This window comes from Tyto alba, unplaced genomic scaffold (genome assembly GCF_018691265.1).
Source record: "Tyto alba isolate M040663 unplaced genomic scaffold, T.alba_DEE_v4.0 Super-Scaffold_8, whole genome shotgun sequence".
In the NCBI taxonomy this organism is placed as follows: Eukaryota; Metazoa; Chordata; class Aves; order Strigiformes; family Tytonidae; genus Tyto; species Tyto alba.
The window spans coordinates 3,148,443-3,175,500 of record NW_024881329.1 but is presented as its reverse complement, the minus strand read 5'-3'; the positions used below and the strand labels follow the sequence as shown (position 1 = coordinate 3,175,500).

At 57.3% G+C, this 27,058-nt stretch overlaps 1 protein-coding gene across 7 annotated transcripts in view; it reads left to right on the top strand.

The window, feature by feature from the left end:
* The first annotated feature begins 8,682 nt into the window (after positions 1 to 8,682).
* The window catches only part of DUSP8 (dual specificity phosphatase 8), a 42,175-nt gene continuing 23,799 nt past the window's right edge, over positions 8,683 to 27,058 (top strand). The window contains exons 1-2 of one of the 7 annotated variants that reach the window (XM_042785133.1): positions 8,683 to 8,848; positions 23,473 to 23,881. In XM_042785133.1, coding sequence (XP_042641067.1) covers positions 23,651 to 23,881 — 231 coding nt within the window. In that variant the 5' untranslated portion in view covers positions 8,683 to 8,848; positions 23,473 to 23,650. Of the gene's footprint in view, positions 8,849 to 8,888; positions 9,012 to 9,222; positions 9,286 to 9,789; positions 9,881 to 10,229; positions 10,407 to 10,593; positions 12,192 to 23,472; positions 23,882 to 27,058 lie in introns of those variants that run through there. The other 6 variants (XM_042785134.1, XM_042785137.1, XM_042785138.1 and 3 more) reach the window with 6 other exon arrangements.

The following is a 27,058-nucleotide window of genomic DNA, read 5'->3' as shown; positions in this document are numbered from 1 at the left end:
CTTCATTTCATCTCGTATGCCGCAGCTGCCTCGTTTTTTTTCCGGCTGTAAGACGGCCTCGTGCCAAGGGAGACCGGTCGCTGCCGACCAGCCGCGGAGCTGGGAGGAGGCAGCCACGTCCACCTTTGCACCCACCCTGAAAGCAGAGGTGCAGCGAGAGATGAGGGATGCAGACAGGCCATCGTGGGACACTTCATCCTCTGCTGAGTGCGTGGTTAAAGCAACGGGCTGTCTCTGGGCCGTGCTCAGTGGAGGCTGTGCCATAGTGAGCCGCGGGGACGGGCCAGGAGGATGCTTCCCTGAAAGCCCCAGGAGATGTCACCTCCCTCCTGCCCAGGTCTCCACGCCTTCACCCTGGCCTGGGCTTCATTTTGGGGGAAGCTATGGGCAGAAGGCCCTGCAGTCCTACCTGCTGCCCACTCGCTGGAGGGCATTTCCACACCAGACCAGATCAGGGGTCTGTTTTGCACTGAGGTTTCCACTGGCAGTGCAGTACATGGTGCCCTGGGATGTACCTCGGCCGTGAACTGCTCCGTGAGGTCAAGGCTCTTCCCAACCTCTCTCGCTTACTTCTTGCTCCCTTCCCTGAAGCAAGATCTCAGGGGCCAAGGGGTCATTTCCATCCTAACACATCTGGGGATGTATCCAGCCCTTGTCCCTGGCAGAGGAAGGCGGTGGCCTGTCCCGATGGCAATGCCTCCAAAGAGGGTGCAGCCAAAATGACTTGCGTTGCCGCCACCCTTAGCTGGCACCTGATAATTGGGGCAAATTAAAGCCCGCTGGGACAGCGCTAGTCTAGGCAAGACCCAAACTAGTCACCCCAAAACCCTCCGAGCGTTAGGAGGAGCGCAGAGGCGAGGTTGCACCACCTTTTCCCTCCCCCTGTACCTGCGCTGAGCTCACGCTGGCCATTCCCAAGGTCTGTGGTTCCACACCCCTCACCATCCGGGTGCCCACCGTACCTCTCAAACATTGCAGCCCAACCACAAGCCCGGCAGGATGGGCTTGAGGGATAATTCAGGCAGGGTGACCCCGCTTGCAGTGCCGGGGGGCTCCAAGCCACAGGTTTAGGTCCCTGCGGGACCAACACACCCGGCACCTCTTGCAATAACAAGCGTGTTCCTCTCTGTGAGCTGGGACCCGTTGGAGCCGTGTGGCAAGTGGTTTTGCACTCAAAGACCACCCCCCCCCCTCCCCGGCTCTGCGAAATCTTGCAGGGATGGTGCCGCCGTCCCCATCTCCCGTGCCACGTGGGAGAGAGCAGCCCTGCTTGGCATGCAGGCGTGGGGCTGCTCGGATAAAGGCAGAGCTGACACAAAATTGGAAGTGACCCAAAGCCAGCCTTTCCTACATTTAACAAGTGTGACAAATGAGTTACCATCATCCCTTCCCCTGACGGACCGTCTTATCTGCAGGAAAATGGATGCTGGTTTAATGAACCAGGGGGAATGTTGAACTGACTCTGCAGCATTTTTGCATGCATAAACCGTCGGGGATGGAGAGCGTGAGCTATTATTAGTAACCGTCATATTTATTATTTGTTGCCCACGTTCTAGGAGATGTGAGAGCTGAAATCGAGCTGCAGCAGGTCGGAGGTCCACCCAGACCTGCCTCGGACAAGAGCAGGGGAGCGGAGGAGGGGGGCAGTAACCCCGTGGCTGGAGGATGGGATGATCGACCCCCGGGGCAGACGCTCAGCCCCACCACAGCCCTCGCCTCGGAAGCCCCTGTGCTCTCCCCTCCTCTCTCTTGGTGCCCTCCCTTTCATTTTCATGGAGCGCCTCCAAACTCACGGCAGTAGGAAAACACCACCCAAAAAGGGAAAATGAGGAGGGGACATAGATTTCCAAGCTTGCCTAGGAGGAAAAAAAAAAAAAAAAAAAAGTCATTATTTCCGGAAGAGGTCTTCCAAGTGCAGCAGCATCAAGGTGCTCAGCATTCATTTCGTCTTGCCAGTGTCGGGGAACCCCAAACTGAGATGGCAAAACTGCGTTCCCATATACTGGCAGGCAGGTACATCCCAGATTGCACCAACTGTGCCGTTAAGGGAAAGAAATAACTTTTTTTTTTTTTCATTTTGAGGGAACAAGGGAAAGAAAAGCAGCAGCCAAATCCGACAGGTCCTCTAATTGCTTTTTTTTTTTTGCCTTTTTTTTTTTTTTTTTTTGTAATTTTGCAAGAAAATTCTGGAAGTTCAGGTTTTGCCAAGGCTGACACCCGATGCAGCAGAAGGCAGGTTTTCGAGGGTTGCTTCTCTGCCTTTTCACTTCTGCCACTCACAACGTCGCGCCGTACTCTCCAAATCGCACCTTTTTTTGGCTGCGAAGCCGCAGCCTCTGTTGCTCTCAGCGGCGGGAAGGAAAACTGGGAGGAGGGGGTGGAAGGGAGGAACAGCCGAACGCTGCTTGAGAAGCATCTTTTGAGATGGGGAAGAACTGACGGTCACGTTGCCATATAGAGGTTTTAATTCTATTCCTTCAGGAAACCGAGCTTGACAGCTTGATGAGGATTTCTTTTTGCTTTTTCTTGAGCTCGAGGGGAGAAATGGGGATGGGGGGGTGGGGGAAGGGATTGTTCCTTTTTAGCCGACAGTGTGAGATCGGGCCTAAAACGCTGCAGGTTTTGTGCCCCTGGTACAGGAAAGGTGTTTGGGGTGAGCGTGGGGAGAGGCCACCGAGGCTGGGGAGGGGCACGCCTGGCCGGGGGGAGGGGGTGCTTCAGCCCGGCGATGAGATGGCTTCGGGGGGGACCCCCCCCCTCCCACGGCAGCCCCAGCCCCTTAGGAGGAGGGGAGGGAGGGAGGGAGGGAGCTGCCGTGCGAGGAGCCGTGCTGCGGGAGGCAGGCAGAGGGCCCCCTTCCACCGCGGCCGGCAGCTCCTCCGCCGCGCCGCCCATCCCCGCGGCTTCTGGGCGGGCCGGGAGGCTTCGGTTCCCCTCGCCCTCCGCGGGGTGCAAGGATGATCCCCGCTCCTCCCGAGCAGCCGGGACACCCCCCCCCCCCCCCCGCTCCCCTCCCTCCCCGCCCCAAGCCCTACCACCGGGGAGGTGCGAACCCCCGCACTGGCTCGTACGAGAAGCCGATGTGGGGTGAGGGTGGCTCCGGCACCCCAAAACCAGCCCGGAGCGGGTGGGTTTGCAAACAGCCGGCGCGTGGGATCCCGGCTGGGGTGAACCCCTTTGGGTTCGCTCAGGAAACGCCAGCCCGCAGCTCTCCTCCGGCGAGGGTCGGAAACGTGGCGAGCCAGAGCTCGATTCGGGGAGCCACATCCTGGCCTCGGGTGGATCCCACGCCGGCGGGGAGCTGTCAGGCGCGCAGGGAAAGCGCAGTGAGTCAGGGCTGGGACAGCCCTGGCTACCCAAATTAGCAGTCAGAGAGAGACGCAAACGGCAACCTCTATTCTTCTGCGGGGTGCGTGAGCCACCGGTAAAACCCGACAGCGAGCTGTAGCATCCTAACCCTGCTTCCCAGGCGCACTGTGGGCCAGGAGGCAGAGACACGCTGCCAGCAAGTAGCATCTCTGGCCTCTCCTCCCAGCCCCTGTGCTGGTGTCCTGGGTGACTTTATCAAAATCGCTTCGCCTCGATGTTTCCCCCTCCAGGACTGTCTCATCGGTTGTTGGCTTCTCAGAGGAGGAACTACAGCCTTAGTGCCACCAGGTCCCGGGCTTGCTTGGCACCCTGGCACCAGGGGCATCCTGTGGCCGGGGCGATGGCAGAGGTGCCCAGAGAAGGGTCCAGGGGAAGAGCAGGGCGCTGATGGAGCTGCCTCTGCCCTCGGCTCCATCCCCGCAGGCTGGCAGGCCGGCCGGAGACGCGCGGCAGGTCGGGCCGTCTCCGCAGGCAGAGCACGGCGGTGCGCAGCCCTGCCCGGGGGGGAGGAGAGGGAGGCACAGATGGCAGCAGATGCTCTTATCAGTGACAAACGATTGAAGCAAAACACAAAACAAAACAACAACAACAACAACAACAAAAAAAAACCCACACCAAAACCCAGCAACTGGTGAGCAGCCTAACAAAAACCAGCACAGGGGTAGAGAAAAAGGGTCTAGACCTGAGGGACCCTTGCACAGAGCCTAACCCTGTGCTGCCTTCTGGCTCAAGGTGGTGTTTTTCTCATCCCCAATTCACACACAGAGAAGAAAGACCACGCCTTGTCCCAGAGCACTGGGCAGTGATTATTTTTTAAGACTTGGATTTACTGAAATGAAACCGTTGGGTGTTTTTCCCCTTCCCCTGTCCCTGTCCTCTCTCTCGCCCCTCTCCCACTGCCTTCAGAGGGGTGATCACGACCCCGGATGGCTTCTAGGCACACCGAAACCACTCGCCTACCCTCCCTGCCCAGGGCAAACCCACGTGGGTGCCAACACGGCACGCTGTTCCGGCACCGGGGTGAGGGAGCGGGCACGTTTCCCCGCACCTGGGGTGGGGGTGTCCCTGCAAAAACTCTGCGCGGCTCCTCCGGCGTGATCGCTTCGTGGCAGTGCAAAGGTCCCGCTCCTCCACCCCTCCCATCCCCTGACTTTGACCCATCATGCCAGGACTCAGCAACCGTGCCCCGCGTTTGGCACACCTCCACGCTCCTGCCCAGCTTTTCTCAGACGCGTCCTGGGCGGAGGGAATCAGAGGGAATTTATTCGATGTAAGATGGTGGGTTGGTTTTTTTGTTTGGGTTTTTTTTTTTTTTTTCCCTTTGGCAGGAGCGCCTCGCAGCACAGTCGGAGCCGCAGAATGAATGCTCCTGCAGCATGCGCGGAACTGAATGGCACAGCACGCAGCCCTCCAGCCTGCTACTTCTGCAATTAATTGCGCGGTAGCTGCTTGTGCGACGTGCACGCGCGGCTCCGCGCCCCGCGAGTGCTGAGCCACGCTGCGCACGGGCAGGTACTTCTACCGGGAAAACGGAGACAGATCCAGGGCAGTGTGAGAAACACAGGTGCCTGGTGATGCTGCTAGTGCCTTTTGCCTGCTCAAGCACAGCGGCTCTCTCCGCGAGTGGCGTGACACCATTTTGGGCTTCGCGGGAAGAAGCCGGCGTGCTGGGATTCACTGGGAATCTCCTGGGCTCCATCCCAGCCGTGGGGTGGGAGAGCTGGAGACCTGGCTGCCGGGGAGCACAGGGGCAGGAGCCAAAGAGGGGAGCGATGACTTTTTTACCATGGGATGCAGAGTTTGCCACAATCAATATGGTTTTTTTTTCACAAAGCGGGACGATACGTAGCCTGGCAAACACATCCACCCCGGGACACCGCAGTGAGGGTGACAGGCATGTGCGTGGCAGAAACAACCATGCTGGGTAGAAGCGTGACCCACGTCAGCCCGAGGGTTGACTCTGGCTTCAGCCATCAGCGCAGTTTCGGGGAGCACACAGACCCCACGCTGCCGGCTCAGGGCGACGGGAGGCTGGCTCGGCCGGTGGCGCAAGGAACTGCACCTGAACGTCAGCCAAGGTTAAAAAAAAAAAAAAAACAAAAAAAAAAACTCAGCCATTTAAATTAATTGCAGGTTGGCAAAAAGTCTCTCCTTTTTGATGGATAAGAGGGTTGGTTTGGCAGCAATTTCTTTTTCCTAGTTTTAGTTTCCTCCATGATCAGGTTCCGATTTTAATCCCTGTAGGATGCAGGAGGCTCCACTGCGCTCTCCTGCACTTGGCTTGCCACGGCAATTAGGGGGCCTGGAAACCGTTTTAGCAAGAACTATTACGTGTACAAGCGTAACTCACATTCGAAACACGTAGCTGGGATGCAATCCATCTTTGGATGTGACTGAAATCTGGGAAAGAGGAAAAAACAGAGTGGGGCGAATTATTCTTTAAGTGCTTTACCTGAAATAAAGCACTTTCCTTTAGCAATAAGCAACTTGCTGCATAATTTTTGCTCAGCTCACGATGGTTGTGATGGGGGGGGGGATGCCGGCCTTGGGGCTGAGACAATAGATTCACATCTGGTAAATAGGAGCTGAGAGCGCGAGGCTGCTTTGTTCTGCCTGCCTGACCATAACAGCGTTGCCCCAGCTCTCCCTGCTTAATTTCCCCTGGGGAAAATAGGGATGCTGCTCGCCCGGTCAGCACGCCCGAGCCACCCAGAGCCGACCGGGTGTGCTCGCAGCGCTGCCCTCGCTCAGGCTGGCCTTCCGTGTAGCCACAGGTCCGCACCCCCAGTGCCAGAATTTCAGGTTGAACGGGCTCGGGATCTAAATAGGGTTAGCTCCCGGCTTTGGGAGGCAGGTGAGGTTTTGCAAGCCTCGGTCGCCGCCCGTTCCTGGCCCCTGTGATCCCGGGAGCCGGGTAGCAGCAGTGAATCATTTGTTTTGGTTTCTCCCCACCAGGCGCTTGGCTGCAGCGCCTGGCGCAGAAGCAGTGGGCGTGGGAGAGATGGATGGCTCGTGGGCTGGAGTCCCTCCGGCCGGCCGTGAGAACCAGCATCCCGCTGGTCCCCGGCCCCGCCGGGGCACCTCCTCCTCTTTGCTGCCATCAGGGAACTTGTGCGGCTCAAATCTCCCATGTCCCCATCACCCAGGCATGCACCGGGAGGTCCGGGGGGTGGGTGAGGAAAGGTTGCCGGAGATGAAGGCTCGAAAAGGGAGCTCAGCTCAGCCTCTTGCTGACTGAGCAGTCTGAGGCAGGTGCCTGGCAGCCCCCTGGGACTCCCCATCCTCATCCTCTCCCTCACCACCTCCCCACCCCTTGCCTACCGCCAGCCCAGCATCCTTCTCCCACCTCTTTCCTCGCACCCCTCCCTTGCACCGTGCCACCGGCCGGCCGGGGAGCGATCTTCCCGACAGCCGATCTGGGATGCTCATCTGGCAGCGGCGTGCCAGGCCCAGGCTTGGAAACACTGATTTTAACTGGGCTTTGGAAAGAAACTCTTGAAATCCTCTTCCTTCGGCAGGCTTTGTGAGCTCATGGCTCTCTGCCTAGATAATAGCTTTTACGAGGAAGCTTTGGGATTTTCAAATTCATTCCTTTCCCCTTTTTTTTTTTTTTTTTTTTTTTTTTTGTATTTTACCCCTGAAAAGGGCTGTTGGGCAGAGGAGGAAACAGCCCCAAGCTGAAGCAAAAGTCTTTCTCAGTTTTCCCCTGGCCAGGGCGCATCGCACGGCTGCAAGAAGGGAGCTGGGCAGGAAAACCAGCAGGAAAAGCAGAATGGAAGAAAGACCCCGGCTTCGTTCCAGCCATGCGCCCACTCCCACCAGCACCGAGTGCTCCAGAGCCACTAAAGGACCGGGCACTCCTCCCACCTCACCATCTCGCCACGGATTATGGTAACTGAGGCCGAAATCCGTGCTGTCTAGGTAGAGCAGCCCTGGTTTTGGAAAAGCCTCCCTGCTGACCGCTTTGGGTGAGCTGATTTTCTGCGGTAGGAGAGGGGTATGAAGGGTATGCCGAGAAGGCGCTCAGCACTGCTTATGCAATGGGGAGAGTGAGATTTTTTAGCACTGCGGGGTTTTATACCGCTGGTGCTCTACGAGAAATTCCCTTTCTGGGAAAGATTTTGCCGCCAGTGGCTGTGGAAGCTCGACACCCTCCTTGAGCAAGCGGCTGAGTGCGTGCCCGGAGAGATGAGAGTTAACTTTAAAACATCCGGCATCCGTATCAGCAGGGAGGAAGGTTCCCTTGATTTCCTAAGCGCCAGCAAAACCTAAGCTTCTAAACCCTAATCCCTCTCTAAGCTGGAGCTGCCAGGCCAGGGCCAAGGACAGAGAAAAACCCTTGCTGCGTTAGCCAAACCACCCGCGCGGCTCTTTGGTGCCAGCGCAGCGGGACGGAGGTGAGCCCACCCCGTCCAGCCACGAGCTCACCCGTGGGTCAGGCTCCCCTTGGACACTCCACCCCCCCCCCCCCAACCCCTCCCCAACTTTTGGACCCTTCTTTTGTCATCTGAGACCGCGCCGCCTTTCCGCCTTGTCCTTCCCCAGCTTGGGCGCTTCAAAGCGAGTCCCGCGGGGCCGTCCTGGCAGCCACCCCCCCGCTGCTCCCGGTTCGAGGTGGGGTGCTCCGACAGGCAGGGGGGGTACCCCACTCCGGGCGACCTCCAGGCCCAGTGTCATCCGCATCAGGCCCGGGAACCATCCGTGGATCAAAAATACGCAAAAAAAAATGCATTTTTTTGGCCGGGAGCAGCACAGAACTGGAGGGGTCCCCTAAGAACCTCAGCAGCCAGGAGGGTCACCCTCATCCAAACTTCCCCCCCCCCGCCAAAAAAAAAAAGCCCTTTGCTGCTCAGCCCGCGGGGTAACCCATCTCCCTGCGAGACGGCATCACCCAAACGCGCCCCGCGTGGGAGCCCCCCCCACGCAGCCCCGCAGCCGGGCAGGGCGCGGGATGCGCGCAGGCAGCGCGGGCGCCAGCGGGGCGGGCAGCGGCGCGCCGGGGCCGCGCAAGTCCCGCGGAGCTCCGCACGGCCGGGAGGGGCGGGGGGGGGGGGGGGGAGAGCAGCGCCCGCTCCCTCCGCGCCGCTCCGCGCCCGCGGGGCTGACGTCACCCTGCCCCTGCGCCGCCCGCGCTGATTGGCTGCGGGTGACGTCAACGCTGTCTTTTTTTTTCTTCTTCTTCTTCTTTTTTTTTTTTTTGCTCTTTTCTTTTTTTTTTTTTTTTTTTTTTTTTTCCCTCCCCCCCCCTTCCCCCCCCCCCCCCTCCGCCGTTCCCGAGGCATGACCTCATCGCCGGCGCATTCCCGGCGGTGCGCGGAGCGGCGCGGAGCAGCGCGGAGCGGCCCCCCCCCCCCCCCCTCCCCCTCCTCCCTCCCTCCCTCTCCCGCCCTCCGCGGCATGCGGGCCCTGCGGTGCCGGCAGCGGCCGCGCCAGCGGAGATTCCGCGGAGCGGCGCGGCCGTCCGCGCCCGCCGCGCCGGGTCAGTGCATTCCCCCTACAGCTGGCTCTACGCGCCCCGCGGAGGGGAGGGGGAGGGGGGGGATAAGGGGAGGGGGGGGGGTGGCGCGGTGCAGCGCGTCCGCATGTGCGGAGCGGAGCCGGCATCGCGCCGGTGGACAGCGCGAAAAGCTACACCTATATCTGTACGTGTATATATGTATATATAGGGCTTTGGGGTTTTAAGGGGAGGTTGGAATTATTCTGGTGCAAGGGAAAAAAAAAAAAAAATATGGGGGGGTGCTGGGACTGGGGAGGGAGCAGCCCTGCAGGGGCTGGGGGGGTGGGGGGGGGGGCTGGCGCTCCGCGGCCGCGCATGTCGGGGACGCTGCGCTTGTTTTCGGGGCGGGGGGGGGGGGGGGATGTTGCAAATCCCACCCTGCCTCGGCGGTGTGCGCTTGCCGGGCGCTGGTGGTGCAGGTGAGGAGGGGGTTTGGGGGGAGCTCCGGGGTCCAGCCGCCGTCGGGGTGGGGGGGTGGGGGTGTAGGGGGGGGGTGTCTCTTGGTGGGGGGGGGGGGGGGGGCTGAGGGCTGGTGGTGGAGGAAGCGGTGTTACCAGCGCTGTGTTTTTTCTGATGATGAAAGAGGTTGGAGTGTCGCCCTGTGTCCTTGGCGTTTAAACGCAGCCGGCATGTGTTCAGCAGCGGGGGGGCGGGGGGGGGGGGGGTCATGCAACACTTTGCTGCGGCTCCGAAGGCGCTGCTAGCAATTAATGAGTTAATCTGCCCGTTTAAAATAACCCCCCCACACACCTCCCCCAATGTGCATGGCCCGATTGATCACCTCCCCCCCCCCATTTACTATATAGTGATGTGTTGCTTTCTGTGCTGAGCGTTGGTTGTTTTTAAAGATTCCTGCTTATTTCCCTTATTGATAAATAAGTTCCTTCTCCCTTCCTGCTCGCCACCCCCCCCCCCCCCCCCCCCCTTTCTCTCCTCCCCTAGAATTAAATTCCTGAGCAACAGCACAAACTGATGTCAGTGCTTCAGCTTGCATTGGGGGAGCTCTGTGCACAGGTCAGTAATTTGCGGTTTTCGTTAGAAGGCAGGACGCGGTGCAGCGCTGTTCTGTTAAGGATATTTGGATTTTTCTAGGCGCGGATGCGTTTGTCTTTCGCCTTGCGGTAGTTACCAGCAGCTCCCTGGTGAGAGCTGGGCGCTGCATAAGCCTGTGTGGAAGAGACCATCCCTGTCCCAAGCAGCTATCGATGACAAATGCATTGGGTGTAGTTGCCGGACGTTTCAATCCCCCTCTAATTTGGGGTATAAAGGCAGACACCCCCCCCCCCCCGACACACACACACACACACACAGGAGATGGTCGGGATATCCAAAAAGCCCCGAACAGGTAGCGCTGAGGATTGTGCCAGGCAGTGCAGGGGCCATGTTAACCTTGAGAGCGGCGTGCCCGCGGAGCGGTGTTTAACGTTCGCTTGCATTGTCTCATCCTCCTGCGCTAAGGCGAGAGGCTCGGGGCACGGAGGCGGCTGCGGGAGAGCTTTGTTTTCGGAAGGACTCGATGCACGGGAACTGGTGCTTATAGGTTTGGCCTTGCCTCTGGCAGACGGGGCTTGCTCGTGCTGTCAGAGGGCGTCCGTGCCGGGAGGGCTCTGTGGAAGAAGTTTGTTGGGGTTTGGGGTCCAGCTGGGGCGGGGGGGGGGGGGTTTTCCTGCTCTTGCTTTGGTTTTGCCTGTGGTGGTTCCCGAAACGAAATAAGCTGCAGCACCAAGAAACCCTCCTGGACGTAGCTGGAGGTATCGGGGATTTTCAAACGCCTGCAAGGGCTTTGCAGGTGTCTTGTCCCCAATTTTGCCTGGCGCTGCCGTGCTGGCAGAGCCTGGTTGTGGACGACTGTCCGAATGGCTGGGACCAGAGAGGACAGTTGGGCGCGTGAGCAGCAGATGGATGCCCAAATGCCTCTTTGCGATGGCAGTAGGCAGAAATTTATGCCCTCAGCCCATCGGCAACGCGCTCGAGCAGCAGAAACCTGGGGCTGGAGGGTCTCTGAGCCGAGATGGCAGCATCCCACGCCAAAAAGGCTTTTAACCCAACAGATATTTCCCCCATGGCTTTCCGCTGTCCCTGCCTTGGTGCGAGGTAGGGAGTAGGGAAGGAAGACCTGGATCTAGCATTGCTGTTTAAAATCAAGCCTCAGCTATGCTTGGGAGAGCAGAGCAAAGTCGCCAGAGTCCTTAGAAGCATTCGCTGTGGGCTCTGCATGGAGGTTATTCTTGCAAACGCTGCACCATGTTTGTCTGCAGAGCATGTTTTTGCTGGCTGCCAGGCACCTTGCTGAGAAAGCCACCGAGTTGCCTGCCTTTGGAGAATTAAAATTCACCTAAAATTAAATGCGACGCCACTATTGCTACAAAAACACCCCCAAGGGCTGGGTAGGACTGCGCAGTAGTCCCTGTCCCATACTGCCAAATTGGATCATGGGAGGTGGGGGAAAACTGGCTTCTCCCCCTCCAGCCACGGCCCCCCAGAAATCCCTCCCCAAAGGCTGGGAGCGCGTAGTGGCTCTGGATTTCTGCAGTGACTTCTCTTGGCGTGAATATGAGCAAGTCCCCACTCCATCCCTACCCCTTTACCTCTGCACCAGCTGCTTGGACCTACGTAAGAGATGGGGGGGTGTGTTATATAGGTGTTTTTCCTCTTTGGATTTGCTTCGTTGCCTTAAAGCAAGGCTGTTCTTAGGGATCAGAGGTTAGTTTCTCCGGCGTGCAGCTCGGCTCCCAAAGCCCTGGGCGCAGGCAGGTGCAGAGCGTGTTAACACTATCAGGGATGGAAGGAGGAAAAGGAGGTGCTCCAGCTCTTGGCAGCCTTGATTTATGGCGCGGGCTCATAGGACGCTGCCGTCATACTGAAAGAGTTCCAGCTAACTGAGTCTTGTAGGGTAGGAGGTGGTAAAGAGAAGGATCTTGCGGATGCTGACACCTCTCTGCCTGGGAGGACAGCTGGGAGGTTGCACTAGGAGGGTTTGTAGACCTTTTTGCCCTCTGCCGTGGGTTTAATGGCAGTGTTAAAGGGGAGATGGCTGCAGAAACACCCGGGTGCTCCCGGCCCTCCAAGCACAGCTGCTGGGGCTCACCCCGCTCTTTTCCTTGCTGCTATGCAGAGAAACTCCTATGGCCAGAGCGGCGATGCAATGCAATGCCGTCATCCGGTGGGGAAGGCTTCAAGGAGCTCCTCTGCATCCCCGTGCCCTCCGGGTTTTAAAACCTGTTTTTCAAGCTCTACTTTTCTTCTCTGAAGATACACCTGTCCCAGCTGACGAGAGTGGGAAGGAGGGACCTGACGTAATTACGGGCAGGCTCGGGGAAGGGAGGTGAGTGGCCTGGGAGCATTCATCAGATAAGAGAGGAAAGGAGCTCTCCACTCAAGATTTTCTCGAGCTTGCTGGGCGTACTTGGTGTGCAGGATTAGAACACAGCCAGGGGAGCGTGAGGGGGGATAAAACTGGCTGTGCCAAGGTGCTCTGCGCTGCTCGTAACGGGGGCTGCCCCCAAAGCCAGGCAGAGCCTGCGGCATGGTTGGTGGCAGTGCCGGTTCCCGCGGGGATGGTGGGTGCTGTACTGCACCCCGGCGAGGGCCTGGTGGCTTTGCCTGCTCCTCCGGCGGAGCGGGAGACCGTGGCGTGTGTCACAGCCCCATGGGAGACACGTCCTGCCAGAAGCGGGCCAGCGGCCGAGACCATGGTGGAACACACCAAGCTCTGGCCACGGCGGGTGCCTTGGCCACCCTGTCTCCTCTTTAGCACGAGGTCACGGAAAGGAAAATAGGGTCTTATCTCTTCCTCTTCCAAGAGAGGTTTGTCAACTTTCCGCCTCAAGCCTTTGGGTCAATGCTGCCTGAGAGGCTTCTTTGCCTCTCAACCATCTCCACTTTGAGCAAGAAGAGTAAGGAGGGCCACGTTGAAGGGCCGTGCCCAGCACAGAACCCTGTCCAGCCTACGCTGCGGACTGCCGTGGCTCCTGTAGGATGGCTTGCTCCATCTCCTCGCTATTTGGCTCTTCCTCTGAGGCTTTGGGCCCAGCTGGACAAGGCAATCTAGGTTGGTGTGCAGGAGGCTTCTTCCTCTGCTTTGCCCAGAGATTCTGTGGGGTTTTTTTGCTGCTCTGGACCTCCAGTTTCCAAAAGTGAGAGGTAGTGCTTGTTTGCCTGGTGCCTTGGAAGGATCGGCGTTTCAGAAGATAGGTGCGGTGGTAGCCCAGGCTGGGATTGGAGGAGAACCTGGAGGTGCTCACTGGAAACTGGTCCAGTACATGAAGAGTCTCCTAGTGCAAACAGGGAGCAATAACAGCACAGAAATGCTGAGACTGTGTTGCCCGAAGGTTGAAATAAGTGGTGCATTTTGCACTGACTTAGAGTATCCCAGCAACCTATCTGGGGCTGGAAATCCTTCCTTGATTCCCTCTTTTCTTCCCGCTCCTCTTGTGCCTTTTTCCACGTTGTTTGCTGTGCATGGGAAGCCCCCCACGGTTCCTGTTTCCCCACCCTGAGGTGTGCTTGTCATTGTTGTACCTTTTTTAAACCAAGCCTTCAGATCCCTTGGGGCAGAGACCTTGTGTCCTTTTGGAATTTCTCCAGAGCCCTTCAGGATCCTCTAGCAATTTGCAAAAGAGGCTCTCTGTGTAGCATTTCTGCACGCTGAGTTATGGGGAGCCTAATTTCTGAGCCTGCTGATGACTGGGAACGAGTCATTCGGTGACCAGAAGGACAAGACAACCTGCTCTGGTGTTGACGTTACCTCCCCTTTAAGGGAGAGAGGGGTAGGACCAGATGAGCTCCCGAGGTCCCTTTCAACCTAAATCATTCCGTGACTACTCCAGAAATACCCACCATCCTGCTTCTCCCAGGCTTTTGTAAAATACCGGTTATTAGGCAGCGATGGTGAGGGGACCTGAAACGAGGTGGACCACTGCTTTGATCCTGTGTGGAGATTCCAATGACAGCATGACCCTGGCATCCTCCCCTCCACAGCACGCGTCCTCCAGCCCTGCTAATGATGCAGTGTGTCTTTCTGGCTCGTCTCTGCCGACCCGCGTTACTCATCCGGCACGTAGGTGCGCGGTGTGCCCGCATCCACAGCTTTTCATCTCGCCTTTTTTTCTTCTTTTTAATAGGGGATTTAGCTCTTTGAGGAGCGCTGCTGTCTAAAGCTAGCGCATGGTAATTCAGCTGATGCAGCAGAAGCTCTGGTAGAAATTTCAGACCGTTTATTAGGCGTTTGCAGGGTTTTTTTTTCGTCACGCAAGCCAAGCCCTTCCCACACATTAAACCTGCGTCTGCTTAAATCGCACATCTCCCGTTGAAATCCAGCTCCTCCTGCGTAACGGCAGGGAATCTTTGCTCCAAACAAAGAGGGTCCATCAGTCTCCGGGGCGTGCTGTTGAAAAGAAGCAACCAAGAAGTGTCTACAGCATCCAATTGTTTTTGCGTTGCCTCTAACAACCCTCCTTTCCAAGCTCGCGATGGCAGCCTGGTCCTCCTTGAGCCGTAGCTTGAGTGGAGTTATTCATGCCATCTTCATCTGCCTTGGCCGGCAGCCCTGCGTGGGGAGCGGATGGGCGCAGCCTGAGCCTTGCTTGGCACTTGAGGCTGTTGAGTAGAGGGCTGGTGCGGAGAGGGTGCCAGCACTGCTGACTTGGGAGCTAGCCTGTGAAAAAACCACTTTAAACCGTTTTGCTGCTGCCGCCGGTGGACCTCGCAGAGATGCCCCCGGCAGGTTTGCTGGCTCGGCGGGGCTGAGCCCCAGAAGCCAAGCAAGCCTGGAGCTCTCGTTTACGCCTCACCTGCTGCTCAAGTTGGGTTCGGCTCTTCTGGTGGAAATTCAGAAGGATGAGGCAGGGCAGGAAGGTGACCCAGAGGGACGAGCCTCCAGCCGAAACTGAACCGGGGCTCTCTGAATAATTCTGGGGGGTGGTGAAGGGACAAAACACCTCCCACGCACCAAGGGAAGTTGACTGCTGAAAAAAAAAAAAAAAAAAAAAACCACGAATGCAAATCTCTGACTGGGCAGAATCTCCCCAGACACATCCTTTTGTAAAGCACTTGCATTGTACCATTAAAAATAGATCAGCGCGTTCTCCGCTTGCTTGCTGAATGCTGATGCCTGTAATTCTGTGTCATCCTCGCAATCCCTTCTGCTTTGAGCTTGGCTGCCTCTTTGTCTGGCACCTGAGCAAGGTTCATTCAGCAGTAACTGATATAAAGATAAGTGTTGAGCTCTGTTGGAGCCTAGCAGGATGGGCAGGGAGGTGAGGAGGACTGAAGTGATCTTAGCTGGGGGTCAGGCAGCAACCCTGAAGGGACAAGGCTTGGTGTGATCACCCAGGCTTTCTGTTGCCTGGTCAGAAGCAGGGATGAGTGAGACCTGCTGGCATGGAAACGAGTTGGAGGATGTTGAAGCTCTGGGTGGATGTCATGATATATCTGGGTTTTTTTTGTAGCTGGGGCTAGAAAAAGTGTATGTGTGTATGTATATATACATATATATATATATATATATAATGCTTCAACATCTGCCTGGAGTCGGTGGGGGGAATATTGCTGCTCATTTCCCCCCGTGAATGAGTTCATCTAGTTTGCCACCCACAGTAGCAAGGATGATACGGATTAACAGAGAAGGCCCGTGCCACAAAATGCTGCAATACCGAGTGCTCCGTGAAGAGGCTAGGCTGTAGTATTTCGTACACAAAGAGCTATGGCACCTGACCAGCAAGCCGTGGCTCGGTGTGGTTGATGGGCACATGCTTGTCCAGGGTGGTGAGGATGGAGGGAGAGCCGCAAAACACTTTGTTTGACCCCCATGTCACCTCAGATTAACAGGACAAAACCAGTTGGTAATGAATCACAGCCCCCCCAAGGGGAAAGGAGAGAGTGGGGCAGGAACTTCAGCTTGGGCTTTGCCTGTCTTGTCTGTTTTTTCTAGATAAAGGTAATCCTCTGAAACCCAGAGTTGGTGCCTCCTCACTGGGGCTGTGTTAAGAGGTAGAGCTTGAGCTGACAAGTGCTAATTCATCCCCAACCTGTGAGCAATTTGGCTATTGTGTGCATATAGGAAATTCAGCAAGCCTTGAACCGGGTCAGAAAAGTCTTGCGGAATGTATTTACTGCCCTGAGGAGTGTCTCATCCCATGGAAAACCAGCGTAACCCCTTGCATTTGAGTTGAGTTCTGGGTCTCCTGAGGAGGGCCAGAGTTTCAGCGGGCGGCGTTACTGTGGACACTGGCCTCTGATGGCTGGGATCTGCGCCTCGGTTTGCCCCCGCTGGTGTCAGAAACTGCATAAAGCCCGCCGGGAGGCAGCAACGCTGCTCTTCAGGGAGGCCAGGGGTCCTGTTTGTCCCTTAAATCTGGGGGACTAGCGACGCTGCGCCGGGTCCCTGTGTTTGCGAGGTGCTTGCTTCACCAGCCTTGGCCTCACCCGTGACTGTTACCTGGCGCCCTGCTGAGAGGGACAAACTCGGGTCGCTTGGGATTGTCCTTAAGAAGTGAAATGCTGGCGTGTTTATCTGCAGCCTTGAAGAACCACGGCTTAATCCTGTGCTTTCTTTCACTTAGCATGTAGGTGTTGTGGGAAGATAGTACGCAGGTCCTGGAGACCCTTTCTCCAGGAGACTGCAGATGCACCCAACGGGTATTTATGGTGTCTGGTGTCCTAGGACAGGAGAATCAGACCAGCCCTGCAGAAGTATCTAACTGCATACCTTTCTGGGCTGCCTCTGTCTGCTCTTGTTGCAAAAAGGCAAACAAGCTACTGGAGATCCCCAAGATAAGCCTGCTGGGCTCATGGGGTCATGCACCAGATGAGGGGGGATATCGGGCAGTAGGCAGCAAGGGTCCTTGAAGCATCACTGGGACTAAATTTCCCTTCTCCAGTGTGACATGTCCTCTGTGATGTGTGCCAAGCTGCTCAAAGCAGAAGGTGCCTTTAGCTCTGAGAGCCTGGCCAGCTCTCGGCTTGGCAAGGTGAGGATGGAAATGGGATAACTTTGGTATTAGAAAGCAGCGTGCTTGGGAGCTCCATCCTCAGCCTGGGCAAAGGCAGCGATTAAATGGCTGGCTGGTCACGGATAACCTTTGGTCTTGGCTTTTGTAGGCTTTAAAATGAAAGCTTGTATTTCTACTAACGGGGAAAACTGAATCAATCATGTTAAAAGCATAAGTCTAAGAGGAGGAGATACTGGCCTTGTCGTCTAGACTCTGGCCCAATTCCCTTCCCTGCTGTCCCCATCGGCTTTTCCTGACCGGATCTCCAGACTGACCACCACAGCTGCAGTCAGAAAGTTTTCTGGGAATGGCCAGTCTGCAAATCCTTAAATGCACCTGGGTCTGTCTCTTTGGTGGAAGCAGGCTGGTAGGCGATTGCATTTGCAGTCATAGCCCATCCGAAGCTGCTGGCACAGCATCAGGTGGTGGGAGGGGATGAGGGACCCCCTTCTCTCGGCTCAACTGCAGCCAGAAGAGCCGGTCTGCCTTCTGGGGTGAGGGGTGCATGGCAAAGACGCCCCCGAAGCTGGGTATGACTTGTCCCCTTTCAAATCCCTGTGTTCCCATCTGTGGCTGGAGCGTGGGCAGCCCCCGAGGCTGACCACCCCCCCCGCCACGCGCCTCCGGGCCGTGTCCCTCGTCCCCTGTGAATGCACCACCTGGATCTTTGCTGAAGAACACCCTGGTCCTTCAGCCGCGTCATCCAGTGGAAAACACCTTCTAGACCGAGGGTTGCAGGTGCAGAGGGGACATGGGAGGCGAGCGGGTGCTGCTCGGGCACGTGCAGCTCCTTGCAGGGCTCCCCATCGTGCTGCTTCCAGCCTACGGGAATTGAAAGGAGACTGCGGCATAAAAGGAGGAGGGGAAATAAAATAAAAAAAAAAATCATGAGATCAGCAAGCAGCTGGGCCTGAAACCCTGGCAAAAGTGCAGTGGCTGCCTCCCGGCGATGTGCTGTGGGAAGACGGGGAGGCTGCCTGCCCCTTTCCCCCTTCCCAAAGCCCTCCCGGCATGGAGGGGGTGCGCTGGGGCTGTCATCCCCGGGGAGGGGGGGGATGCCTGTGGCGTGTGTAGGGAGCCGAGATGGGGATGTGAGATCAGCCTGGATGAGGCTGGGGGGTCAGCCCTCTGTCTGCCCTGGGAAAACCCCCTGTGGGTCTCGGGGGGGTTAGGGCAGGGCAGGGGACCGCATTGCCATCTCCCCCACATCTTCTTCCCGCTGGGGCTCTGGAGGTGTCGTTCCTCCCCGTCCTTGAGATTCACCAGGGAAAGGTGGATGAGCAGGCTCTGCGTCTGGGTTAGTGAATGTGGTTAGTGGTGTTTCCCAGCTCATTTTAAGGAGCAAAAGAAAAAGGCTACTCCATTTTTCCATCGCCAAGCAGAGAAATCTTTTGTGCTGCCTTTTAAAGGGACCTTGAGTAGCTGCTAAGAAATCATCAGCGGTTACATCACCTCCAAAGCAGCTACTGCAGGCACCTGACAGCTTTGTCCCACTGCCACCCTGGGGGATCATTAGTGCTCCAAATTCCTCGCCCTTGGAGAAAGCCTGCATCTCTCGCTGGGAGGGAGAAGCCGGTACGCAGTTTATGATGCTGTGCGTGGCGGGAGGGGATCGGTAGATGGGCTGAGGTTCACAGCAGATGGGGTGGAGCAGGGGGACACATCCCGGAGTTTCCTCACCCCATCCCGTTTGCTAAGCTGGGTTCATCAACCCGTGCAGGACCCGAGCATCTTTCCGGGCGTGAGCCAAAGGCGCTGCAGTAGCATCGCCTCGGGCCAGAGACGCAGCCGTTGCCTGGCAGCTGCGGGTTTCCAGGGAAACCAGAGGTGCTAACTTGTTAATGAGCCCCGCGTCCCTGATTGCTGCTGCAAAATAATAATAATTAGTAATAGGCCTGTGATTTAGGAATCCCTCAAACAGCATGAGCCTGCTGAGGGGAGTTCGCTAAGTGCCGAAGCACTTGAAAGAAATGAGGGGATGGGGAGGAAAAAAAGGGTGGAGGGCTTGGCAAAAGGGCCACATTTTACATCTTAATAAGTGTCTGGAGAGGTGGGGGCCAGTGGGGTCCTGCCAGCGCCCCAGTGGTAAGCCTGGAGCTGGTGGCAGCGCTGACCTGGGAGGATGGAGGAGCCCTGGCCTGGCAGCATCTCGCCGCAGGGCTCCGAGGGCATGGGTATTTCCTCAGGTGGGCTGAAGGGGGAAAAGCCAGATCACTTAGCTCAGCGCTGCTGGGTCCCGGTGGAGTTGGCAGTTCTTTGGGAATGGCTGCTTTCGTGGGTTACTGGGGACAAACAAGCAGGCGTTCCTCTGTGGTGCTCTTATCCCTTGGTAAACTGAAGGTGGAGATGCCACCAGAAGAGCGTGCTCCTGGGATGAGCATCACAGGGAGCGTGCTGTAGATCCAGTCTCACTTACGTGAGAAATGTGTTTATGGGGCCAGAGCTGCTTCCCGCAGCAAAGCTGGCCTGCCCGAGGCAGCGAGGGGAGCATCTCCTCACCTGGACCGTGTGTCGGGGGCAGAGCTCTCCAGGGCACAACAGCTAGCTTGGTGCAGAGAGTGGACATGCCGGTTAGCGAGGTTTATGGTCGCTACAGAGAGATGCTGGCCTTCCAGTTGATGGCCCCGGTACAAGAGAAACCAGATCTGCGCCCTTCCCGTACCACGTCACTCAACTGGGTGCCTTGTGCAAGGTGAGAAATTGAGGGAAGTGGCCTCCACCTCAGTGACCTGTGCTGGGCCAGCACGGGGATGAGTTCCCGTGATCCGTCGTGCCACACGGATAGACTCAGGCTGGGGTGCGTTTCGGGTTTTCTTGCTCTCTTGCCCGGCCTGACCAGAAGAGGGTCACAGCCGGGTTGAACGCTCAGCCTCAGCCCAGCTTGCCACGGCACGTCTCTGTCACGCTCGTGACTCGTCTGGCCAGCACCCCTCACCTGACACGCACGTCCGTGGAGGTGACACTGGGGACAGAGTCCCAATGAGCGGGCGGTTGGCCCGGCCTGTGTGCTGAGCTCTGCCCGTCTTTCTGTCCCTTGGCTGCAGTGTGGCCTCTCCTGCTTGGCTGTCCCCATTCAGCTAAGCCGTGCGCCCATCTCCTCATTACAGGCACTCCGGGGAGAGGTGGGATTAAAGGATTATGGTAATGTTCTTCAGGAGAACTCAAGAAGCTTAAGATGGCTTTAATAAACTGATAAGAGAGGGACCCAGCTATGTTTCTGAAACCCTAATTTAGGTTCCAGGTTAACCTTTTCCCCTGGTCTCCTGTCACCATGGGGAGAGGATCTCTTACTTCAGCAGTGCTCCATGGCTATGCCTGTTTCTTCAGTTTTCCTTTTCATCCATCTGAGCAGAAGCAGAAAGACATCTTCCTTCCTTCTCTGGTAGCCTTCCCAGGTACGGAGGTGTTAGAGCTCGTTCTTCTCTGAGACAATCTCACACACAGCCTGTGAGGTACTGTGAAGCTCTCGTAGCCTCTGCTGGTACCTGGGGTACCCGTTAGCTGGGAGTAAACCTACCACCCCTCAATCTGGCTTCAAAATGTCCTGTGGTTGCTGGTAGAGAAGTGGCTCACCTGCCTTTGACCTGGCTGGATGTACTTTTTGAGAAGTCCCTGTGTCTCGGGTCTAATGCCAAGGTTACAGCTCCCTGTGACTGCGCTCAGTCGGTCATCTCCATCCCCCCGAAAGGCTCCCAGAAAGAGGGGCAGAACGGACCAACGTTGCCCTGCCTTCCCCCACATCTTTTGGGTGGAGCTGGGAGTGGGACCTGGCTGATGTGTCACACGTGTCTGCCACCAGGTCCACCCGGGCGTTCTGGAGCAGACATTTATCCGGTGGTTCTGCAGGAGGGCGGCTATTAGCTGAGCTGGGAAACCTCCTCATCTGTCTTCTCCGGTCTCTTCCACCCAAGCTCCCGGTCATCTGCCAGAACTTCATGCATGGAAGGCCCCTTCTGAACAGGTTTCTCAGAGCGGTTAGGCGATCGAGGATCTGTTATCTTTCCCAGACCTTTCTGTTTGTGACTGAGACACCCAAAGTTTACCCCTTGCGCATTATCTGGAGAGCAGGTACCATGTTATCTCCGGCAGTACTGTGCAATGTGTCCCCCCCGAGTTGGATCGCTCCTTCTTCCCACTTCAGTCTTTCACTCTCATCCCTCTGCCGCAGTATTATCCCCATCTTTTTTGTCTGTTGACTCTCTCCATTCCCTTTTTATTTCTTGGATGTAATTGGAAGAGCCGAGAAGAATACACAGCCTGGTGTCCTGATGGGGAAGGGAGGCAGAAAGCGTTTTGGGGAGTGGGGTGTGAAAGGAAGACGAAGGGGAAAAGCTGGCTAATTTGCATCCTTTCTGAGTGCCCTGGCTCTATAGCCAAGGTACAGCAGGGGGTCTTCTGGCAAGGCGGTAGCGACGTAATGAGGTGTGTCATATCCCAGCAGGAGCCAGCCTCGCTCCCCCTCAGACCCCCTAATTAGAACTGTTTCAATTTTTAAGCCCCCCTGGAGGAGTGCTGGGGGGAGGCGGGGGGAGCGGGGTTCCTGCGGCGGGGGGACCGCCAGCCGCCCGCCGAGGGGGCAGCTCTAATTGGGGTCTCCGCGAGGAACCGCAGAGCGATGCAAGCTCGCCGTGGGGCCGGGGACAGCGATGCCGTAGTGCCGCGGGACTGCCGGGATGCTTTGTGCCAGGAGGGGCCATCACTATTGCAGCTTTTAGGGGATTTTTTTCCCCGCCCCCCCCAATTTGAATTAATACATTGGCAGAGGCATCAGTGGTGCGATACAGTGGCAGGGGAGGGTTGCACATCCTATTTTGGCCTTGTATTGGGAGTTTGGGTCCTGAGGCTGAAGCCTGGGACATCTACCCCCAGCTTTGGGAGGCAGGTCTGGTAGCCTGGGGAAGTTGGGGCTGTCAGTGCCCGGAGCCATGAGCCAGGGCAAATGCTGGAACCCCTGTCCTCCTATCCTGTGGCTTTCCATCCTTTTCCCGCAAGCTGGCTGTGTCCTGCAGATTTGGTGACTGGTCTCTGTCATTTCACCCAGTACCGTGTCCTACTGAAGCATCTCTCCTGCGCCTTGAGCAGTAGGTGCCCGTGCCGCAGGGGCTTCGGGTGTAGAAGCTTCCAAGAACTGCTGGCTTACTCGGATCAGGGTGACTCATAAGCCTCCTCTAGTCCATGGACCAAATCCTGGCCCTGCAGAAATCAATGAAAATCTTTACGCTGGCCTTTTCAGGCATGGTACTCACAGTGCTCCTAATTCAGATGCATTAAAGCTTCTATGGAACAGCTTGTGGGTTCTCTCTAAAACACCGTCTGGCAGGAACAAGAGGAGCCTGATAGTAGCCCAGGCTTATTTTCTGAATGACTGCAGTGGCATTAAAACCTAATGCCATTAAAACATGCCTGCAATGATGTGTGCCATTAAAACCTAAGAAGGCAGCCTGAGCTGAACGCCCCCCAGCCTGCCCGTTGCTCTTGCAGACCCCATGGGCTGGGCATGGAGGAAGCTTGTTCTTCTGGTAGCCCTTCAGAGAGCACCAGGCTCAGCCCTCCTCAGCTCCTAAGATGGAGCCCAGATATGTGCCCCCCTTTCACCCTCTGTGCAAGTTAGATGCTGGAAAGCAGTAACGGCTTTGGGGCCATCTCAGTCCAAGTACAGCTTCCCAGGGCCTCTGCCCTAATGCCTCGCCTGTTTCTTGAAGGCAGGAGCGAAGGTCAACTCGACTTCTTGGCTTGCAAGAGAGGTCATCTTCTCTTGACTTGCCAGGAGGCAAGCTGGCAAGATACCCATGAGCAGGCTCTGATAAAAAGGCAGGTGAAATTCAGTGTGAAGTGATGGATGTGGGTGAGTAAACCTGATTTGGTGGTGTGTCTGATGGGCCCCGAAATACCTATTGCCCTGTGGCAGCAAAATCTTAAAGCTGAGCTAAGCTGCTTCTGTGAAACCGTTAGCTCTGGGCTCGGCTGGGGTCGGAAGAAGCAAGTGGAGGGCGAGGAGCTGTTGGGCTGGGAACAGGGAAAGAAGGAGACGGCTTGCCCCATGCAGGTCCCTGGTGTGCCTGCCTCTCAGACACGGCGTGTCGGGGCTGGGGTGGCCGGAGTGGCAAAAGGCATCTGTGCAACAGACGGCTCTGTAGATGCTCTGACCTGAAAGGCTCCTAAACGAGATCTGAATGTGGTGAGAGCCATGGGAAAGGTGATTAGGGAATGGGCACGTGTGGCCTCTTCCAGTGCAAGTGGTAAGGGTCACCAGGGGAGCCATCAGTTAGCTGATTTAGAGCAAACCAGGGGAAGGACTTCTTCACCGTAGCTAGAAAATGGTTCCACTCCCTGCCACTGGCCACTGTGCCTGTTAAAAGCTGACATGGCTTCAGAAAGCAATTAGACACATTCATGGAAGGAAGCTCTGCTGGGGGCTATTAAATACACAGAGAAAACCTCTGGCTTGGGCAGCTCTGGAGCCACAGATGCCCGTGGGCTGGGAGAACGTACCTAAAAAGTGTGGCTTGTTGCACTCTTACACTCTTCTGAAGGCCAAGCCCTCGGGGACTTGGCCCAAGGTGAATGTTGTGTCCTACCCAGCTGACCGGTTGTCTTCTCCTTTCCTCCCTCCAGGTTCAGCACAATGAGTTGGCATCCTGGGTGTTAGCAGCGTGAGGAGACCAGGACGGGTGCTGCCCTGCTCACCTCTTACCCCCTCGCTCATTCCCCTCGGGGAGACGGGTGCTGGCGGCCCTGCCTTGCCCTTCCGCCCCTTGTCCCCCCCGCTCGCCATAGAGGGGACGGGCCCGTTATGGCTGGGGACAGGCTCCCACGCAAGGTGATGGACCCGAAGAAGCTGGCCACCCTTCTGAGGAACGGAGCGGAGGGCACCCTGGTCATTGACAGCCGCTCCTTCGTGGAGTACAACTCCTGGCACGTCCTCAGCTCCGTCAACATCTGCTGTTCCAAGCTCGTCAAGAGGAGGCTCCAGCAGGACAAGGTCTCCATCACGGAGCTCATCCAGCCCGCCTCCAAGATGAAGGTAGGGGATCTGGCCCTCCCCGTTCCTGGTGGACGCCTGCACCCCCTTCCCTAGTAGAAAGGGGCAGGGGTGGGGGTGGGATGGGGCCTGAGGGCCCGTCTGTGCCTGGTCTGTGCGTCCTCCTCCCTCCATCCCTTGACCCCGGTATCTGCCGGCATCTCTCTGGCACTCTTGGGAGCACTGGAGCATGAACAGGGCTGTCCCTGGGGACCTGTTTGTCACCCCCACCCTGGTGACGTGGCTCCCTGCTCCGGGAGCCCTCTCCAGGCAAGTCTAACAGGTATATCAGCCTTAGGACTTGTGCTACACCAGCGGACAACCCTCCAAAGCCTTCCTGGAGCTGTAAACTTAATCCCCTGCTAAAAACTCTTCCCCTCCCCTCTGTCATCTCTAACTCCATTCAGGGACATGTAATCCTCCTCCCCTGTGACGCCAGAAGCTCTTATCCGGTGTCATGGCATATTATCTCTCCCAGGCTCTTCTCTCTATCGCTCCTGGTTAAATAATAGAGGTGGCGCTGAGCCACGGAGCTGGGCTGGAGCCCCGGTGCCGTAGGCCAGGTCCTGCCCTCCGCCGAGGTGCTGCTGGAGGGTGCTTTGCCGCCGCAGCCCGCCCTCCCGCCGGCTCGCTTTTACCATTTCCCCCCTCCCGCCTTGTAGTTTTATGGCAAAGCGAGGGTAATTCAGGCGATTAATCAAATGCTGGGCCCAGCTGGAGCCATCTGCGGCGTGTCCCCCGCCCCGCGAAGCCACCGCTGTCCGCATTGGCTGCCGGTGACATCACCCCGCCGGGATCAAGGGGACTCGCAGCGCGGTGGGGAGCGGGGGGGGGGGGGCCGGCCTCACGCCAATCTGCTGCGGTGATGCTCCGGGCTGGGCGATTTGGAGGAGATTGCAGAGCCTGATTCCTGAACGGCTTTAGCGGCTCTTAAATCCCCCAGAGAATAAAGCAGAATAATCAGGGTTTTTTTTTTCCCCCGCAAGCTAGGAGGAGCGCGGCGCGGCAGCCTTCCTCCCGGCGAGGGTCACCTCTGCAGTGGCCGCCGTCACGTGGAGCGGCGGCGGCAGCAGCAGAAGCGATGCGCAAAGGGGAGGAAGAAGAGGAGAATGATGGGGAAGGGGGGAAGCGTGGAAGAGTTAACGTCAGCGGATGCCGTCCGCCTGCAAACCTGCGGCTCGTCAGCCGCAGAGGAGCAGTGGCTCCCGAAAGGGTCGGCTGGTCCATCCTGCCGTCCCCGCTCTGTCCCCATAGAAGGAGCAATCGCCTCCTCCCCGCTCCTGGAGCGTTGCTTAACGGTCCGGGTACCGGCCGGGGACCTGATTATCACCAGGGATGCTGGGGGGGGGGGGGGCGGAGGAGAGGCGTTGCCACCGTCTTTAATTCACGGCTTTTTCCCTTTCCTTGCCTTTTCTTTTCGGTACGGCTGAAATCTCTCCCGACACACCGCCCGGGCGGGAGGCAGCGTGCCCCCGCTCTGCGCAGCCCCTGCCGCACTCGCCGCCGGTGCGCGGCTCTCCCAGCGTGTGCAGCCCGGGAATTAATTAAGCTTCAGGGCACCCTTGTGAGGTTAAGCCACTTGCCCTGGGAAGCTGGAGCGGGGGACCCGGGGGGGGGGGGGGGTCGCAGCCATATCCTCATCTGGCATAAAGCAGGCGTGGTAGCCGTGGCTTGGGGTGTCCAAGCCTTTTTATATGCATGCAACCTGCGAGTTTGCAGTCTGGGGAGATGAAAACCTCCTCCGCCTCTTTCACCTTCCCCCCCCTCCACGCCTCCGATTTCAGCCACTCGGGTTGTGGATGTATTTTGGGAGGACCCCCAGAGGTCAATACGGTCTGCTGCCTCGAGGTGCACAGACCCTCAGAGCGGGGGGATGCTGAAAGCTGGTTTAGAGCTCCGTTACCCCGCATCGTCTCCCTGCCTCCACCTGCCAGCGCCGGCCCTGCTCTGCCCCTGGCTCCCCACACCGGGGCTGGGGGAGGCGGTGGGGCGAAGCAGGGGGGGCACGGCTGGCGTTGGGAGCAGATGGCAGGAAGGGTGACATCAGTGGAGCGATTGTCCGGCCCCATTATTCCTCCTGACGGGCCTCCCGCCCTCCTCCTGTTTCCTGCTCCCGGCCGGCCGGGGCTGCCGAGACAAAGGCAGCCCGCAGCGACGCGGGGCTGCCCGGGCTGGGAAGGGGCATCTCTGAGCCCCCCACCTCATCCTGCTCCTCCTCACCAGCCCCGTGCAAAGAGAGCTCGACCTGCGCATCCCGGCTCGGCGATGCCCCGGGCGACGGTCGCCTTTTGGGGAGGGAGGCAGGGGCTGATAGAGAGCAAAGCTTTTGGGCAACCCCCTCTGGTTCTCCCCTCTGCTCCTCCTGCCTGCGTGCAGGCAGGGGGGATGAGAGCCTTTGTCTAATTTGCTTTTCCCAGTGCTCGCACCCCTCGTTTCCGTACCGCTGCTAAGGAAGGGTGCCATTAACGACGCTTCTGGATGCTGCGGTTTGGAGCGATGCTGTGGGACAACAGCAGCTCCTGACTTTTTTTGGTGCGAGGAAAGGAAAGGACCGTTGTGTAGGGAAGAAGAAAAGGAGAAAATAGAAATCCCTTTCTTTTTTCAGTGAAATGAAATCATGGGCATAGCTAAGCCACCTCTCGCCGAGCCCCATGGTGCTCCATCTTCTCGTGGTGCCCGAGCTGGGAAAAACTGCAGCAGCAATCCATTTCCCAATTAGCAGTAGTCTGCCTCCAGACAAAAATGATACCAATGTGCTGCTCTGGTTTTGGTTTTGAACCCTTCTCCCAATGCTAACAATAATAAATTCTCCCAATAATAAATTCCAATAACAACCGGAATAATTCAGCTCCTCGGTGCAGTTTCAGGGGCAGAGGTTATGGGAAATTCCTGCTTGGGGTTTTCACTAGCGTTTCTTGAGGGAAATGTTGAAAATTTCACTTCTTCAAGATCCCTCTGGAAAGACTTTCCACCTCTCGACCTCTTCTCGCTTCCTGAAATGCAGCTATCTCCAGAGCAGCTATAGCCATGGTTTGAAGCACAACAAGGGTCTCTTCGGGCAGTGGGAATATTTATTTATTTGCGTTAGGAGCATGGCTCTGCAAGCAGCTGTTTTGCTTGAGGGAAAGCTGGGGCTTATTTTTGAGCCGTGTGCTTGGCTGCTCTGTATGTTGATGGAAG